At 35.3% G+C, this 16,597-nt stretch overlaps 1 protein-coding gene across 2 annotated transcripts; it reads right to left on the reverse strand.

The window, feature by feature from the left end:
• Positions 1-439: 439 nt before the first annotated feature.
• prkacbb (protein kinase, cAMP-dependent, catalytic, beta b) lies at positions 440-13,368 on the reverse strand. 2 transcript variants are annotated; one of them, XM_042717728.1, is made up of 11 exons: positions 13,076-13,368; positions 9,591-9,599; positions 9,191-9,252; positions 7,916-8,044; positions 7,501-7,599; positions 6,336-6,418; positions 5,555-5,681; positions 3,437-3,532; positions 3,235-3,357; positions 2,968-3,132; positions 440-1,950 (listed from the first exon to the last, which is right to left on the reverse strand). In XM_042717728.1, the coding sequence occupies exons 1-11, from the start codon at positions 13,119-13,121 to the stop codon at positions 1,825-1,827; spliced, it is 1,065 nt and encodes a 354-aa protein (XP_042573662.1). In that variant the 5' UTR covers positions 13,122-13,368; the 3' UTR covers positions 440-1,824. The 2 variants fall into 2 exon arrangements, with proteins under 2 accessions (XP_042573662.1, XP_042573663.1); XM_042717729.1 differs by lacking the exon at positions 9,591-9,599 and having other exon boundaries at positions 13,076-13,367.
• Positions 13,369-16,597: the final 3,229 nt, after the last annotated feature.

Raw genomic sequence — 16,597 nt, forward strand, 5'->3', positions numbered from 1 at the left:
ACTTTGTCATTATGAACTTTTTAAAGCATCAAAGCTTTGGGGAAATTGACTTTTTAGAAGAACAGAAATCACAGGTTTTATTAAAAATAGCTTGCTTTGTGTTTTGAAGACAACTGTAATTGATGACAGTTTTCTTTTTTGAAGGAATTAACCCTTTCACTATTTTTAAAGTTGTATAAAAGCAATCCCATTTGCAATCGTGATTAATATTTGTAACAGCAGCACTCCTGCTTGTGTGATTTTTCTTGATTTGCATGAACACTAGTAGGCTAAAGACTGCCACTGGCTGAATAATTTGCGACATATATTTGCTAACAATAACCTGCCTGACAGAAAAGGTGGTTTCTAAAGGCGTTCGCTATAATTAAAAAGCCTAAGTGTTATGTAAAGGGTTCTTCAGAGTACAAACACCATTATATAGATTCAAAAGAACAACCAGTCTTAAAAATAAAATTTATTAGCATCTCTCTAATGTGTGTATAAATAAAAACATTTATAAGAAATAATGCATATACGCATTATGAGCCGAACAATAACTGGATTATAGGTGATACAAAGGAGAAGAGGCTTACTAACCTCTGTTTTTTCTCTCTTTCTTTGTAACATAGTCAGTTTCTTAGTATATGTCTGTGAGAATGTACCTCAAAACTCAAACAATATGCATATCTAGAAGTTTCAACTCTACATTCGGTCATACGAATAAAAGAACGACAAAAGTTCAACAGCAACAATGGAGGAGGAGACAACAGAGTTTTGGCAGTTTTACAATTTTCAGTTAAGAGAGAACTTTGCAAAACAGCTTCAACATTGACTAATTAAAACCGGTGACAAAAACTGATATGTAACTGATAAGTGCCTCGCTGTGATAATCTAACTCATCCCACAGCAGTTGCACCAATGCATTTGCCGTTTTTCTTAAACATCAGATGATAAACAGCACTCATTAAAATGACTTTTAAAGGTTTTATCTCCTATTTCAGAATAAAACCTCTGTATAATGAATAAAAATGCACAAAAGTGGTAAAATAAGATATGTTTTATATTGCTAACAACATCTGTCAGTATATGCATGAGACTGGACCTTTAACTGTAACATCGTGATATAAAGATCACTGTAACATCTGCAACGCAATCATTCTGTGGGCTCTGTAATAAAGAAGAGTTAAGACCTCTTCCTCTGCCGTTCACAACACGATGGTTTTGGTCATGCTTTCAACACACAACGTGGTTTAAATAAAATTAAAAATGCTCTGAATTCGACAGATTTGCACATGTAACCAAAAAAAAAAAAGAGACCTGAAAAATTTGTCAGTTGTTTTGGTCTAAAGATGAAAAAATGAGGAGGACATGGATGTGTAACACCCCAAAAAAAAAAAAAAAAAAAATGCCAATAGGTACAGGCAACGTCAAATTATTCAAATAACAACACTGTATGACGCCGCCACGAACAACAACAACAAAACTGGTGTAACAATGCTGAATTGGCCTTTGTGTTTGTAATGCCATACTTAAACATCTGTCAAAAAATAAGCTTTAAAATGGGGAACACAATGCCAAACAGGTCAGAGAGTGGAAGAGAGTGAACTGATGTGCCAGTGCATGATGGTTAAGAGCATGAGAGCCCCGGTGACCTCTAAAGCCCGATGGAATGAAGGAAGTACACAAGAACTCTGACGGTGATGTGCTCTCTGCTCATCCCATGTCTTTAGAGTGCAAAGATACCCTTATTTGAGGTGTTGTGTGATGCACACACACACATATACATATATAGAGAAGTAAATATATGTATATATGCATATATGTCTAGCTTTGATGTGTCCGTAACTAAAACTCGGAGAACTCCTTTGCGCATTTTTCTGTAACAGATACACGAATGTCTTCCTCTTCATAGTCATCAAAGTTGCTTGTGTCTCCAGGACCTCGGCACTTCGGTATGAACGGCGCCTCCACCTGGTGGGTGACAGGAGACACTGATGTGATCACGATTTTGATGTAGTATAGAGAAAAAAAATATTAATTTGTTGTTTGATTAAAGGGATACTTCACCCCAAAATGAAAATTGTGTCATTAATCACTTACCCCCATGTTGTTCCAAACCCGTAAAAGTTTTGTTATTCTTTGGAACATAATTTAAGATATTTTGGATGAAAACCGGGAGGCCTGTGACTGTCCCATAGACTGCCAAATAAATAACAGTGTCAAGGTCCATAAAAGGTATATAAGTCATCATCAGAATACTCCATCTGCCATCAGCCGTGCAATCTGGGTTATATGAAGTGACGGGAACACTTTTTGTAAGTGAAGAAAACAAAAATAACAACTTTTTTCAATAATTCCTTTGTCAACAGTCTCCTCTGTGTCTCTCCATATCACTGTATGCTGCGTATGCTCTTCTGTATCATCCATGCCATAAGGATGCGCTGTTTCTACGTGTATTTAGCTTTCATTTGAAATAAAACAGCGCATCCTTGTGGCGCGGATGACACAGAAGAGCATACGGTGATATGGAGAGACACAGAGAATAAAGTCGTTATTTTGTTTTCTTCGCTTACAAAAAGTGTTCCCGTCTCTTCATATAACCCAGATTGCACATCTGATGGCAGATGGAGTATTCTGACGATGCTTTTCATACTTTCCTGGACCTTGACACTGTTATTTATTTGGCAGTCTATGGGACAGCCACAGGCCTCCCGGTTTTCATCCAAAATATCTTAAATTGTGTTCCGAAGACGAACTGAGATTTTACGGGTTTAGAACGACATGGAGGTAAGTGATTAATGACAAAATTTTCATTTTGGGGTGGAGTATCCCTTTAACATTAACGACACGACGGCAGCAAGTATATTAGGCTGCTGTCACTTTAAGATGTAATGCCGACAGATAAATTGAAAAAAAAAAAAAAAAATTCACACTTGCAACACTCAATATTTCTGGTATCAGGCTCAGACTGAAGACTGAACATCATACCTTTCTCTCATAGATGGCTATCCAATCCGTTGTGGCAAACCATTTGTGGTTTTTGATATCACTGACACCATTCCTCAGGTTTCCGAAGCGCTTGGTCAGGTCCACCTGCAGCAGATTCCTCAACAGATCTTTCAGATCAGAACTGAAGTGCGAGGGGAATCGTACCTACAAAACACGTTCAAGATGCCATTTTGAATGTGCATTCACTGCTTATCCAAATAAATCTAATTGCTTGACTGCAAACGTATACATGCAACTTGCTAGTACCTTTCCAGACACAATCTTCTCATAGATCTGTATAGGCTGGTCTGCAAAAAATGGGGGATATCCAGCTGCCATTTCATATATGAGAACACCGAGGGCCCACCAGTCCACAGCCTTGTTGTATCCCTAAATTTGAGAAACAAATAAGTGGCTTGCCCTGCTTGTAAATTTGGATTTAGCTGGATTTAAAACATCCGTGGATTACCTTGCTGAGGATGATCTCTGGCGCCAAGTACTCCGGAGTTCCACATAAAGTCCAGGTTCTGCCTTTTACTCTTTTTGCAAAACCAAAGTCTGTTACCTGTGTGGAAAATAACAGTTTAGCACATTTAAGTTTCCTGCATCGGCTTCTATAACCTAAAATAACAATAAAATACGGCAAACACAGAACTGTGAAGTATTCTCCCTGCTTTGTATAATTACGGTTGAACCCTGACGTCCCTACTATGTTTAAGAGTCTGGGAACATTTCAGTTGCATTGCTGTCTATGGAGGTTCAGAGAGCTCTCGGATTTCATCAAAAATATCTTAATTTGTGTTCCGAAGATGAACGAAGGTCTTATGGTTTTGGAACGACATGAGGGTGAGTAATTAATGACAAAATTTTCATTTTTGGGTGAACTATCCCTTTAAGCCAGAATGATGAACTTGCCCAGCAATACACTCAGGTGGTGCCCTGGTTACTCCCATCTGAGCAGTGCTGGAAAGCTTCAAGTTGCCCAAGCATTAATGCTGAGAATGGCCATTTTCATCTTTAAAGCACTGGCCCAACAGTGGAAGAGCGGCTATTATGGCATGCTCGTAGTAATGATTTATTTGATATTTGAACTTCTGAATTTTGGAGTCAGTTGTCATTTTACTTTTTATTGATATTGTAAAGAGGACTTTAATGGGGTTATGCCTGTTATAATCAGTGACGCTGTCTTCACAACAGACAAATGCGGTGTACGTTTATGTTTGATATGCTCTATGTGCTCGAGCTGCTCCTGAAAACAGGACCAATGGATGAGGAAAAGATGTACATTTGCTTTGATGTACGTTTGTGTCTCTGCAAAGCCTGTCTCAGGACCCCAGTATTATTATTAGAGATGCAATGAAATTAAAATTCTTGGCTGAAGCTGTATGTATGTTGCCAATTTTTTTTTTTCACCACTGCATAAATTAAACTGCCAAAATATGCTTTTAACCGTTTTGTCTTGCTTTTCAAAGAAACAATCAATTAGAAAACAACCATTTAAAAATATTTACTTATGAGCATTTTTTAACGTTATAGCAGACATCACACCAGCGAAGCACAATTTAACTTAAAATTAATACGTTTTTAATAAGGCCATTTTTGAAACCCCCTTCTTGAACGCAAGCAGCGTACGCTCTTCTGTGTCAGCCACGCTGCATGGATGTGCTGTTTTCGTTCAAATCAAAGCGTAAATACATGTAGAAAATTTATCCTTGCAGCGCGGCTGACACAGAAGAGCGTACGCTGATGCGGAGAGATACAGGAGACAAATTGTTGAATAAAGTCATTATTTTTGTTTTCTTCACATACAAAAAGTAATACCATTGCTTCATAAAATTCAGACTGAACCACTGATGGCAGATGGATTATTCTGACGGTGTCTTTCATACTTTTCTGGACCTTGACAGTGTAAGTTACTTGGCAGTCTATGGGACAGTCACAAGCCTCCCGGTTTTCATCCAAAATATCTTAAATTGTGTTCTGAAGACGAACAGGGCTTTTACGGGTTTGGAACGACATGGGGGTAAGTGATTAATGACAAAATTTTCATTTAGGGATGGAGTAACCCTTTAAACATAATTCTATTATACAGAGATCTGTGAAATAGTTTCCCATGACTTTTCCAAAACTTTCTGGGCTTATTTAATTTTCCAAAACTTTTCCAGGCCTGAAATCTTTTTCAGGTTTTTCTTGACAATGCAAACCCTGACTTTTGGAAAAACCGTTGAAAGGAACAATGCATTCAACATCATATCAAGGCATATTACAGCAGAATGTCAGTACAGAGGTTTATGATTTCATGTTTGTGGAGACAGATGGTCTAAAACTGGTCAAAAGTCTTATAAGCAGCTACAGGACATCACTCGTGAAAGATCTGCTGCTTAAAGGAGGATCTAAAAGTTACTATTCACTTCTTTCTCCACCCTGCACCATGAAAGATTACTCAAAAATATGAAAAGTAAAACTGTATTAGATTACTCAGATTGTGTTTGTCAATAATTGTAAGTTAAATCCAAAGGATGCACAAACTTATTCTTGACGCTGCATGCTGTATATGTATTTCTGTTCTCATAATTCTTCTAGTTACCTGTATATATCCATGCTGGTCGATGAGTAGGTTTTCAGGTTTCAGGTCTCTGTAGATGAGGTCTAGTGAGTGGAGGTACTCAAAAGTCAGGACAATCTGTGCAGCATAAAACCGTGCATGCGGTTCACTGTCAATCAAAGAAATCACATCTAAGAGTGAGAGACCAAACCAGAGATCAGCGAGAGTCACTGAAGCAAGGTTTTCCTCGCTCAAAAATGGCCTTAGCATGTACAGCTGACAAGAGCTAGATATTTAATGGTAGTTTGTATATCTAACAAGAGATAGGTGTTTAATGGTAGTTTCTTTTTAAACACTGATTAATACACTAACTCTTTCTGACACAGAACATATCCCGTAAAACAAATCACAATCCCATACAGTTGAACAAAACTATCATTACTTGCATTAAATGTAGGGTTTCAGAAATAAAAAAAAAAAAAAAACACTTTTAGACCCAAATTAAACTTCCAACATCAAATATTTAGTTTGACACGCACACACACTCTTGCTCTGTGCAGTTTGTGCAGAATACTTATCACTTATGTGCTGTCATTTTGCAAAAAGGATATTTTGTTGTGAATTACTAACATGTACAGAGAAGAATATAACATGCAAAATATAACATACACTGTACACACGCAATCTAAATCTAGAAAATACATTTTTGGAAACAAAATAATTGGATCAGACACAAGCATCCTTTGCATAAACCTGCGCTGGAGTTTAATGTTAGTCGTTCCAGCAGGAAATTAATAATTATCTCAAACATGTCGTCCCTCACCTAAACCGTCCGATTCGTCGAAGATGTGAGAACATCTCCCCTCCTGGTACATACTCCATCACCATATACAAATTAGAGTTGTCCTGTGAGAATAAAGTCAGGATTAAAACTGAGAGACAAATAAAACTAGGGATCACTGAAGTCTAATGTAGTAAACACACTCCTACTTCTAGCTGGACTTGCTTTCTCATTTAACTTTTTAAACGTTTTATTTACACATATATGCTTTGCTTTATTTATATTTATTATTATTATTTCTCAAAAGCTATGCTCGCATTACTGCCATGTTAACATTAGGGTTGCAAAAAGGTTTCAGCAACATTCCAGAAATTTTTGGAAACTTTGCAGGATTTTTTTTTTTTTTTTATTCCAGGGATTTTTGGAAAGTTTCCAGAAATTTACAGTAAATTTAAACCCTAGTTAACATGCTTTTCAAAATAATAACTGCTTTATATTATGTTAGCTTACTTGGTTATTGTATTTACAATTCAGTGGTGGCAGCAAAATCTAATTCTCTGATGCTAAATGCACTCACATCTCAAAATGCTTTTATGATGCAAAACTAATGTAAACACAATCAGCTACTTTTTAAGGGAACGTAAATGGAGGAGACAAAGCATCTGATGTCTAAAGAGAATGCAGTCTATTAGTCCTGCTGCTGCCTACGCTGTTATTAATAATAATCATCAAACAGCAATAACAAGAGAAAAATCACTGCTCTTATCTGGAAAAAGCACAATCTTTGTTTGAGTTTTTGTTCTGAAGCTGTATTTAAATGGTTGAAAATTGCTTGCCTATACCAAATTGTTCTGATTTTAACTTCTAATCGCTTTAAATGAATCCAAGGAACTTGATGTAGTCTCTGTCGCTGTGATCCTGCAATTAACGTCATATTTCTATACACACCACTGACATTCCATCCCGTCTGTTTTCTTCCAAAATACAATCTCTAACTTCTATTAGTAAACAACATTGCTTAACTTAAGACATTTTGGCTTACAAATTAAAGAAAATTAGAAATAAAAGATTAGAAAAATATAAGTACACCATGATTGGAAAAAAACTTTAAAATATTCACTAAATAAAATACAAAACATACTTTCTTGGCCAAATATTGGCTGATTATTTGCATCTGTTGATCACTACATGAATTATAATACAGTACCTTGAAGGAATATTCCAATCTGACGAGGAACGGGAAGGATACTGCTTGTAATATTCTCTTCTCATTTAGCGTATGCTCCACTTGTTTCAACTTCACCACCTATGAAGAAACAAACACAAATGTAATAAGAATTTTTGAGAGGATATTCACACATACTGTATTCATACCATGGTCTGTCTGAATACTTGATTCTGATTATATGAATGAGTTCGCTGAAACCTTTTAATGCACAGTTTACTATTTATACTAAATAGTGCTATATATATAAAAATTGCCATTGCTGTAGATTACATTTTGAAACAAATAATGAGACTTTGAAAGTACCATGGATAGTTTTGTCTATAATCATTTATATTTTCATGGTGTGAAATACTCAAAGTTTTGTTTTTTGGTTACCTGCATGATCACAACCAACCTTTTGTTTGTCCAGAACCTTCATGGCATAGAACTGATCTGTAGCCTTGTGTTTAACCAGCATGACTCTCCCAAAAGAGCCCGTGCCCAGCGTCTTCAGTCGTTCGAAGTCATCTAAACCAGTTGTGCTCTACAGGATAAAACAAACATTTACATCAACTGTCCTACAATACCACAAACTAGTTTCTGAGAAATAAAACAACATCAAAATATCAAAGTAAATGTGTGTACAGGCATATATGTATTTATATAGAGTAGATACACACTGCCAAACAGAAACATTTTCTTAAAAATCATTTTTTATTATTTCAGCATACATACATATACATATATGTATGTATATTAGTGCTGTCAAACGATTAATCACAACTAATCACATCCAAAATAACAGTTTTTGTTTACATAATACATGTGTGTGTGTGCTGTGTTTATTTATTATGTATAAATACACACACATACAGTATATATATATATATATATATATATATATATTATATATATATATATATATATATATATATATATATATATATATATATATATATAGATATATATATATAGAGAGAGAGAGAGAGAGAGAGAAAATATTTACATGTATATATATAAAAATATATTTAATATTTAAACAACATTTTTCTTAAGTATATACATGCATGTATATGTATTTATATATACAAACTAAATATACACAGTGCATGTACAATGTACTTATGTAGCAAAAAATTATTTTTGGATGTGATTAATCGTTTTGACAGAACTTTATACATTTATATATACATATATATAATTTCAAGGGTGTTATTGACAGTTTTTACAAATCAAGTTGATTATGATTCACACACTCTTGATTAGATTTGATATTGATTAATTTGGATATATTACAGGTACTGTACATGTCAATTTATCTTAAGAAACACTATTTCTTCTTATTAATGCTGTAAACTCTACAGAAACCCTGTCAGTTGGTACATTACTATAATAACAGAGAGTAAAATATACACTAGAGTCCAGACTGAATTATTTTTAGATACAATTATCAACACTCAAGCATTCAAATTAAAGTTGAACATAACAGTTTTCTTATCAAATGATTTAATTCTATTTCTATTCCAGTTTGTTGTTGAAAGATATGAAGATATTAAAGAGATCACAAGTGACCCAGAAGTCACCAGTTATTGAAAATGAATGCGATCACATTGTGTGAATGGTGCTGTGCTTCATCACTCATAATGAGGAAGAAATAAAAACATAAATAAAACAAAAACAAACAACACACCTGTGGTGGTGATTCCCATTTCCTCAAGAAATCTTCTTTGGCTTTGGCTAGAAACTCTTTCACTGCCAGGAAGAAATACACAAATCTGAATTACAAAATTATAAGTGAAAAACAACTAATCAAAATCAAAAGATGAGGGAATATTTTTCTAGTTCTAGTACTTTCTAGACAATGAAATCAAGCAAGGGTTGTCATAGACATCAGAGGTGAAGTTTTTGTGAAGCATGCATGTATTTTATTTATGAACACAGGAGATAAGTATAAAATTAAGACAGCCCCACATAAAACAAACAACACAGCAGACTTCAGCTGACCGCAGTGACGGAAAAAAGCTAATGATTAAATACTTGCAGAATGTTTTTTTCGTCACTGCGGTAACTTTATGTAATTGTGATCATACCAAAAGTCTCTACAGATCACCAAGGATTTTCAGGAACATTCACCCACACGGATGGGATGATGAAGAATCAGAGAGAGAAAGAGAAAGACAGAGAGAGAGAGAGAGATAAAAGAAAGACTTCTGTCAAACAATCACATCAGTTAGACGGTGCAAGACATGGATTAGATGTGACAAGTACAGGGCTAAACAAAACTAGACAAAGCAGATGCTGATCGAAAGACTCGGAAGTTTATCGTTTATGCTGAATAAGAGAAAGACTGAGGATGTTCATCATGTTCCTGCACAGTTTTGGGCCCTGCAGCAGTGTGCTTGATTTCTAACAGCTAGTTCGTGTGGCTCCAAACTGGTTTGAAGGTTTTACAACAGCAGACGTCTGCAGGAGGATTCTTCTCACTGTCACAGCCTTTTAAGGCTTGTTCTCGCTTCACAAGTATGTGACGGCTGGAAGCAACCGTGTGTAAAGCACAACTGCTCATAAGTATAGTGCTTACAGACAAAGACTAGTACAGTTCAGATTCACAGAAATGTTAAGAATACTGTGCTGTAGCATAAAAAAATGACTCTTTTTGGACAAGATTAGGGATGTTCCAAGATTATCCTGTTTATGTTATAAACAGAGGTAACTGGGAATTTAACAGCAAACTGAACTGTAATGACTGCAATGAACAAAGTGCATAATTTATCAAAACAGAGAATTAATTTGAAGCAAGGAGTTCTACAACATACAAATATTCAACTTGATTCGACGTGTTCAGATTTTACCTGAGAATGTTTCATAAACTTCAGTGTATTTTGTCTTAAAGCACTGTCTTTAGTGTTTTCTTTATTCAGTTCTTATCTTTTATAGTCTGTAAATCTAGCAGTTTAGCGAGAAAAACACTTGCATTAGACATACATTCTCTGAAAAAAAAAACTTGTCTTAAGTGTTGCTTCTACCCTACATTTTCCTTGTTTCAGGGATTTTTTTTACTCTGATGATGATAATAATAATATTATTATATATATGTAAATATTTTTGTTTTTGTGTGTGTGCTCAAGTTATTGAAATGCATAATTCCATATCCATGATGTGCATAAGCAGAGGACTTTGTTTCATACAAATTATAGATATTTCATCTGTTTTTCAGCTAAATGTATTTATCCACATATCACTGCTTCACTTAAAAAAAAAAAAAAAAAGATTATTGCTTTTATACAGCAGTTAAAAAAAAAGTTAATATTTAGTTGCAACATATTATATTTATATATTATTATATTATAACAATATTGCCAGTAACTTTGTTTTTCCTGCCACTGAAAACAGCTGCAAACAAAGCCACGACAGAAACTGCATCTCAAGAGAAAAACACAGGTGGTGTTTCTTTTCTGAAATGAATAAGTGTTTTTGCACAAAATGGTTAAATTAAAATTAAATTAAATGTATGCATTTAGCAGACGCTTTTATCCAAAGCAACTTACAGTGCATTCAGGCTATCAATTGTTACCTATCATGTGTTCCCGGGGATTGAACCCCCAACCTTGCGCTTGTTAACGCAGTGCTCTACCACTTGAGCTACAGGAATACATGGTTGAGTAAACGATTCAATGACTCTCTAATAAACACAGTGCTTTCCCCCGTCCTACTGGCGTTGTGATAGAAAGAGTATGTGAAAATACCCCTTCTATTACTACACAGACTGACAGCTGGCCTGAAAACACGAACATGAGCCCTGCTCAACCAATCAGACTCAAAGACCGAATCTAACCACTGCAACAACAAAAAAAAAATAAATAAGAACCTGCTCCACCAGTGAACTGACTTTAAAATGACATTAAAATAACCTAAATATTTACAATGCACTGCATTCTTGTCCATGAGATAAAACATGCTGGTAATTTCAGCACTTCAAATCTGAAGTCCACATCGTACATGAAGATGCAGGTCCATCACACAGAGCAGTGCATCCTGGGTAAACTAACAGTGTCGACTGCAGCTGATAGCATCAAGCCTTTCAAATCTACTAATCACTCTTATCCTCTGTACTGTGGATGACAAGCTGATCACGCAACAACGACAGCTAAGTGTGAAGTGCTCTTCGCAGATTTAAGCTGAAAAAACAATTAAACTCTAAATCCTTTTCCCTCACTCCACTGTGCAGCTTTTTAAAAACGCCACGACCTTTTTATTATTTTTTAACACACGTTTCTTTAGGATCACTTAGAATATTTAGAATAAGTATTTGTTAAGTCCTTGTGATGGTTGGTATAAATTTGTGATTATATGTGGGTAGCTCTAATGTTTTTGCTCTTATGTTCACACATGAAAACAAAACCTTTTTTTTTTTTTTTGCTTCATGCAACCAACTTAACAGTATAGTTAATATTGAGGTTAGCGATGCTGTATGTATACGATACTTTTTTTATTACATCCATCAAACCATGCAGCAGCCCTGCATAGACGCCCTGCAGAAACATGCTTTTTTTTATTTTTATGGAAAAGCATAAAGGTGAGTGAATAATTACAACCCTTACACGTTCCTCTTGAGCATCAATCTGTTTGAAGTGATTCAATCTGTGACCATTGATTGACAGATGCATGTTACATGCAATACACATCACCTGTCTACAGTGTCTAATTAGTTTTAGACAATTATGTCTATTATATAGAACACTATTTGTTATTAACTACTTGTTTATTAGGATGCATACTAGCATGGGCTGTGTATTAGTACTTATAAAGCACATATCATTGCCTTATCTTGCATGACCATATTCTAGATCCCCCATCACTAAACTAACAAGAATCAATAAAACTATTAATAACCAGCAAATTAGGAGTTTATTAAGGGAAGACTCGGAGTTAATATTTTAGTGCTTATCTAAAACGTTAGCAAAAGAACATTTAGCCTAACACACTGTCATTTTATTATAGTTTTGTTAAGAGTTGGTCCATCGCTCACCAGCTACAGCAGGAGTTTAATTAACTCAGTGGCTCGATGTTGTTTACTAAAGGCAGTGGAGAGTGCTGCTAACAGGCCCGAGCTGATTTATTCATTCATTCTCCGGCCCAAGACAACTGCTCACTTTAATGTGCATTATCTAAACGCAACTGGAGCTGTAGAAAGCGTCTGTGAACGATAAGAAACAGCGTCTGTTTCTGCTGATATACAGGCTAGCAGCAGCTAGGGCCTCGAACTTAGCAAACAGCTTAGTGTTAGCCTCTAACCTTTCGGCTCGATCGCACACTTGATGCACAAATCAAGAAAACAACGCGTTTGCACGATAGCTTTTTGCTAGATATGGAGAATGCAGAATAAACACGATTTTTTATCATATAAACACGCAAACCTTTAACATTTGCACTCACTGTCCAGCTAACTAGCATTAGCCTTGGCTACAAAGTTAAATAAATAACGCTAGCGAAATTATAAGACGACAAGGACTTTATGAAGTAATGCACCTCGTAATATCAGGTGAATGTGGAGAATGAAACGCTCTGCTCTTACCGCTCTCCAGTTCGTTGCCTTTCTTGGCAGTAGCTGCGTTTCCCATAATGCGCGATTCTCAACGACAGCGAGTCCTTGGAGGAGGCTTCCCTGATCTCCGCGCCTCGGCCCTCTGTTGCGGATCGACACGACGATCTACGGACCGGGGAGTCGGTGGCGGAACAGACCCCTCGAACGCGTTTCTCCGTCCTTGCCGCGGATGCTGAGCGCGGAGTCTCTTGACTTTCTCGCAGCGCTCTTCACTCGCTGAGACTGTCTTCCTCTGCTGCGGGACAGACATGGCGCTCGCGAGCAGACGGAGGCTCCGTACTGCCATCTGCTGGACGCGAAGGAGGGCCACATTAGTGAGAACACTCATTAGATGGCAGGTGCAAGTAAAATAAAATATTTATTCTAAAAATTATACAAAAGAGGCGAAACCTGATTTTAATATAATAAAAAGGGTGATATGATTAATATAGTATAATATAATAGCTGCAAGTATATATGTAAAACAAAAAAAGGTTAATTATATTATTAATGCCATCTGGTGTTTTTATTTATTTTTTTTTAATTTATTTTTTTACAACAGCCACTAGTTTCACATCTGGTCTTAATGAACATTTGGTTTAAATACATAACTAAATGAATAAATGCAAAGTAATGCATACTTTATTTTAGTGAGTGATGTTGTGACATTTGAAGCGAGGCATCGGAGCGTGTGGCGTGCCAGATCAAGCCTCGATTCGAAGCTTGTGTTGTTCACACTGATCTATATATAATGAACTCTCTATTATAGAGATGTTTGACCATAGACTGTATAAAAACAGATGTTGACATAAAAATCACGTGACCTATGACAATGAGTGTCGGAGTGTTCGATCCTCGAGTAAGTTTAATTCGGACTTATTCAGTTGTATCTTGGATACACAGTCGTGCAGGTAATATGAAGAAATTATTTAAGGAAAATTAAATATTTGTCAAATGCAATTCATATGTGTAATTATTCTTCTATTGCATCATATTGATATTCGTACTGGTATTAAATTTGCGCAGTTTAATGGGTAAAAGTTATTTTTATCAGAGACAGAAAATCAACACACCACACACACACACACACACACACCACACACACACACACACACACACCACACACACACTGTTAGGCTTTTATTTGTGCATGTAACTTGAATCGGATCTGTGGAATGTGTGGTGGATGGCCCTCGTCCTACGGAGAGCTTCTTTCACAGGCTTTTGGCTGATATATATTTTTTTTAATTATTTTTATTAGATTTTTTTTACACTCAGAGGAAAGCCTCAGTTTAATTTGCCCATCACTATCTATCTATCTATCTATCTATCTATCTATCTATCTATCTATCTATCTATCTATCTATCTATCTATCTATCTATCTATCTATCTATCTCTCTGTCTGTATGTTTAGTATAATTTATTTATTTTTCATATTATATTATATTATATTATATTATATTATATTATATTATATTATATTATATTATATTATATTACATTACATTATATCATTATTTTTATTTATTTTTACTTTATTATTTATTTTATTTATTTTACTTATTTTAGTACCAATACAATATATGCATTCATTCATTCATTCCAAATTTTCATTAAGACCAGATATGAGACCAATGGCTGCTGTAAAGGTGAAAAAGACATTGCTAGTGTTTGGTCTTATTTTATTAATTAATTAATTTATTTATTTACTTACTTACTTACTTAATTACTTGTTCTTTTTGCATCCTCTAGTTCTAGATTTACTGTAGAGTGTCATGATAGAGTATATTTCTAGTCCAATCACTAGATGTCAGTAGCTGCACACTCATCTGTAAACTGAAGATAGCCTACTACTTCATTCAGATGATGAAGTTTGCACGCAGAGTTTCCATGTGCACTGCAGACCTAAGATGGAATAAAGAGGCTCATGAATTATCAGTCTCTTCATTCAGTTTGTTCATCTTTAGCTAAAACACAGATCAAGAGAAGCAAAAATGATAAAGAAATGTTGAGGCCAGAGGCGTCATGCCCATTCGAAGTGAGGGGGCACATGCTCCCTCAGATTTTTGAGCCAAGTGGATTTTGAATGCAGCTTCCAAAAGACAAAAAAATAGCTGATTTATATTTTCTATATTTAAAGTCCCCATGTGTTAGAATCAATATGTTAGTCTTAAGGTTATCTGTAAGGCAGTGTGCTCCAAAACAGTGACAAAATTCGCATTTAGAAGATATAAGAATTCAAAGTTTGCAGTTTGTCACTTGTTCACAGTGTAGTATCTCCTGTACAGTGAGTAAGGCAGTGTGCTCCAAAACAGTGACAAAATTCGCATTTCTCCCGGAATTCTTGAAGCCGATTTTAATAGTCTTTCCTTTACAATAGCTTGTGCCGTCTTATACTTTGCTAAGGTCCGAGTATAAATACGATGATTTAAACTTTCTTAAATGCTTTATTCCTTTGTTGATCACTTCTTCACACTTTTTATTCCACCATGGTACTGACTTCCTTTTCCTAACTGCTGTTTTCTTTCCTATTATCTCTGTCGCCGTTTTATGTATAATATTACTTATTTTTCCATTATATTCTTCTATTCCATCTTCCTGGTCATCCATTTCAATAATTCTATTACTACAATATAAACTGAATACTTTCCCATCCTGCATTCTTTAATTTCCATCTTTCTACGGTTTCCTTGTTCTGCCTTTTGTATTTAACACCAATTCTGCTTTTTACTGGATAATGATCACTCCCCTACTGTTGTTTCCTTCAAAACTTTCCATGTACAAATGCTTGCCATATTTTCTGATACCAATGTAAGATCTAGTACTGACTCCTGGCCATTTACAATGTTCACCTTGTTCCTGATCCATCATTAATACACACCAGTCCATTTTCATTCAATAATTCTTCAATTACTTTACCATTGAAATCTGTATTTTTACTACCCCATAAAGTGCTGTGACTATTAAAGTCACCACACCACACCACTTTATCCCCACTTAATTCCACCAATTCTTCTAATTTTTCTTTTTGTAATTTTTACATGGGTTATATAAGTTGATCACCCTGACGCTACCTTTATCAGTCCAGATTTCTACCATAACAACCTCTTTTTCATTATTACTAATCTCTCTATACCTCACTCCTTGTTCAATAAAAGTTAATACACCTCCACCTGTTCCTATTTCTCTGTCTTTCCTTACACTTTCATAGCCTTCAATTCTAAAATCAAGATTAGGTTTTAACCACGTTTCTTGTACACAAATACCTTTGGTTTCTGTTGTAAATCTTCAATATACTTTTTAAATTCCTGCCCATTTGCTAAAAAACTCCTTGCATTCCACTGAATTATCTCAAAATACATTATGTACCTACCCCATTAGTAGCCTGCGAACCTTGGGGACCCACCTACAAGTGCTTCTTTAACTGACTCTACTGTTGTTTCTCTTATGTCCAAATATTTCTCAGCTGCTCTAATTATTATCTTAATTCTTTCTGTTCTACTTGTCGGTTT

Source organism: Cyprinus carpio, chromosome B2 (assembly GCF_018340385.1).
Source record: "Cyprinus carpio isolate SPL01 chromosome B2, ASM1834038v1, whole genome shotgun sequence".
Lineage (NCBI taxonomy): Eukaryota > Metazoa > Chordata > Actinopteri > Cypriniformes > Cyprinidae > Cyprinus > Cyprinus carpio.

Bases quoted from the DNA above. Each gene is read 5' to 3' on its own strand.
- prkacbb (XM_042717728.1), bottom strand. From the start codon at position 13,121: ATGGGAAACGCAGCTACTGCCAAGAAAGGCAACGAACTGGAGAGCG. The intron at 8,045-9,190 runs GTGTGTTGTTTG...TTTATCCTGTAG, and splicing joins AATGGGAATCACCACCACAG to AGCACAACTGGTTTAGATGA. The intron at 3,358-3,436 runs GTAATCCACGGA...TCTCAAATTTAG, and splicing joins CAGAGATCATCCTCAGCAAG to GGATACAACAAGGCTGTGGA.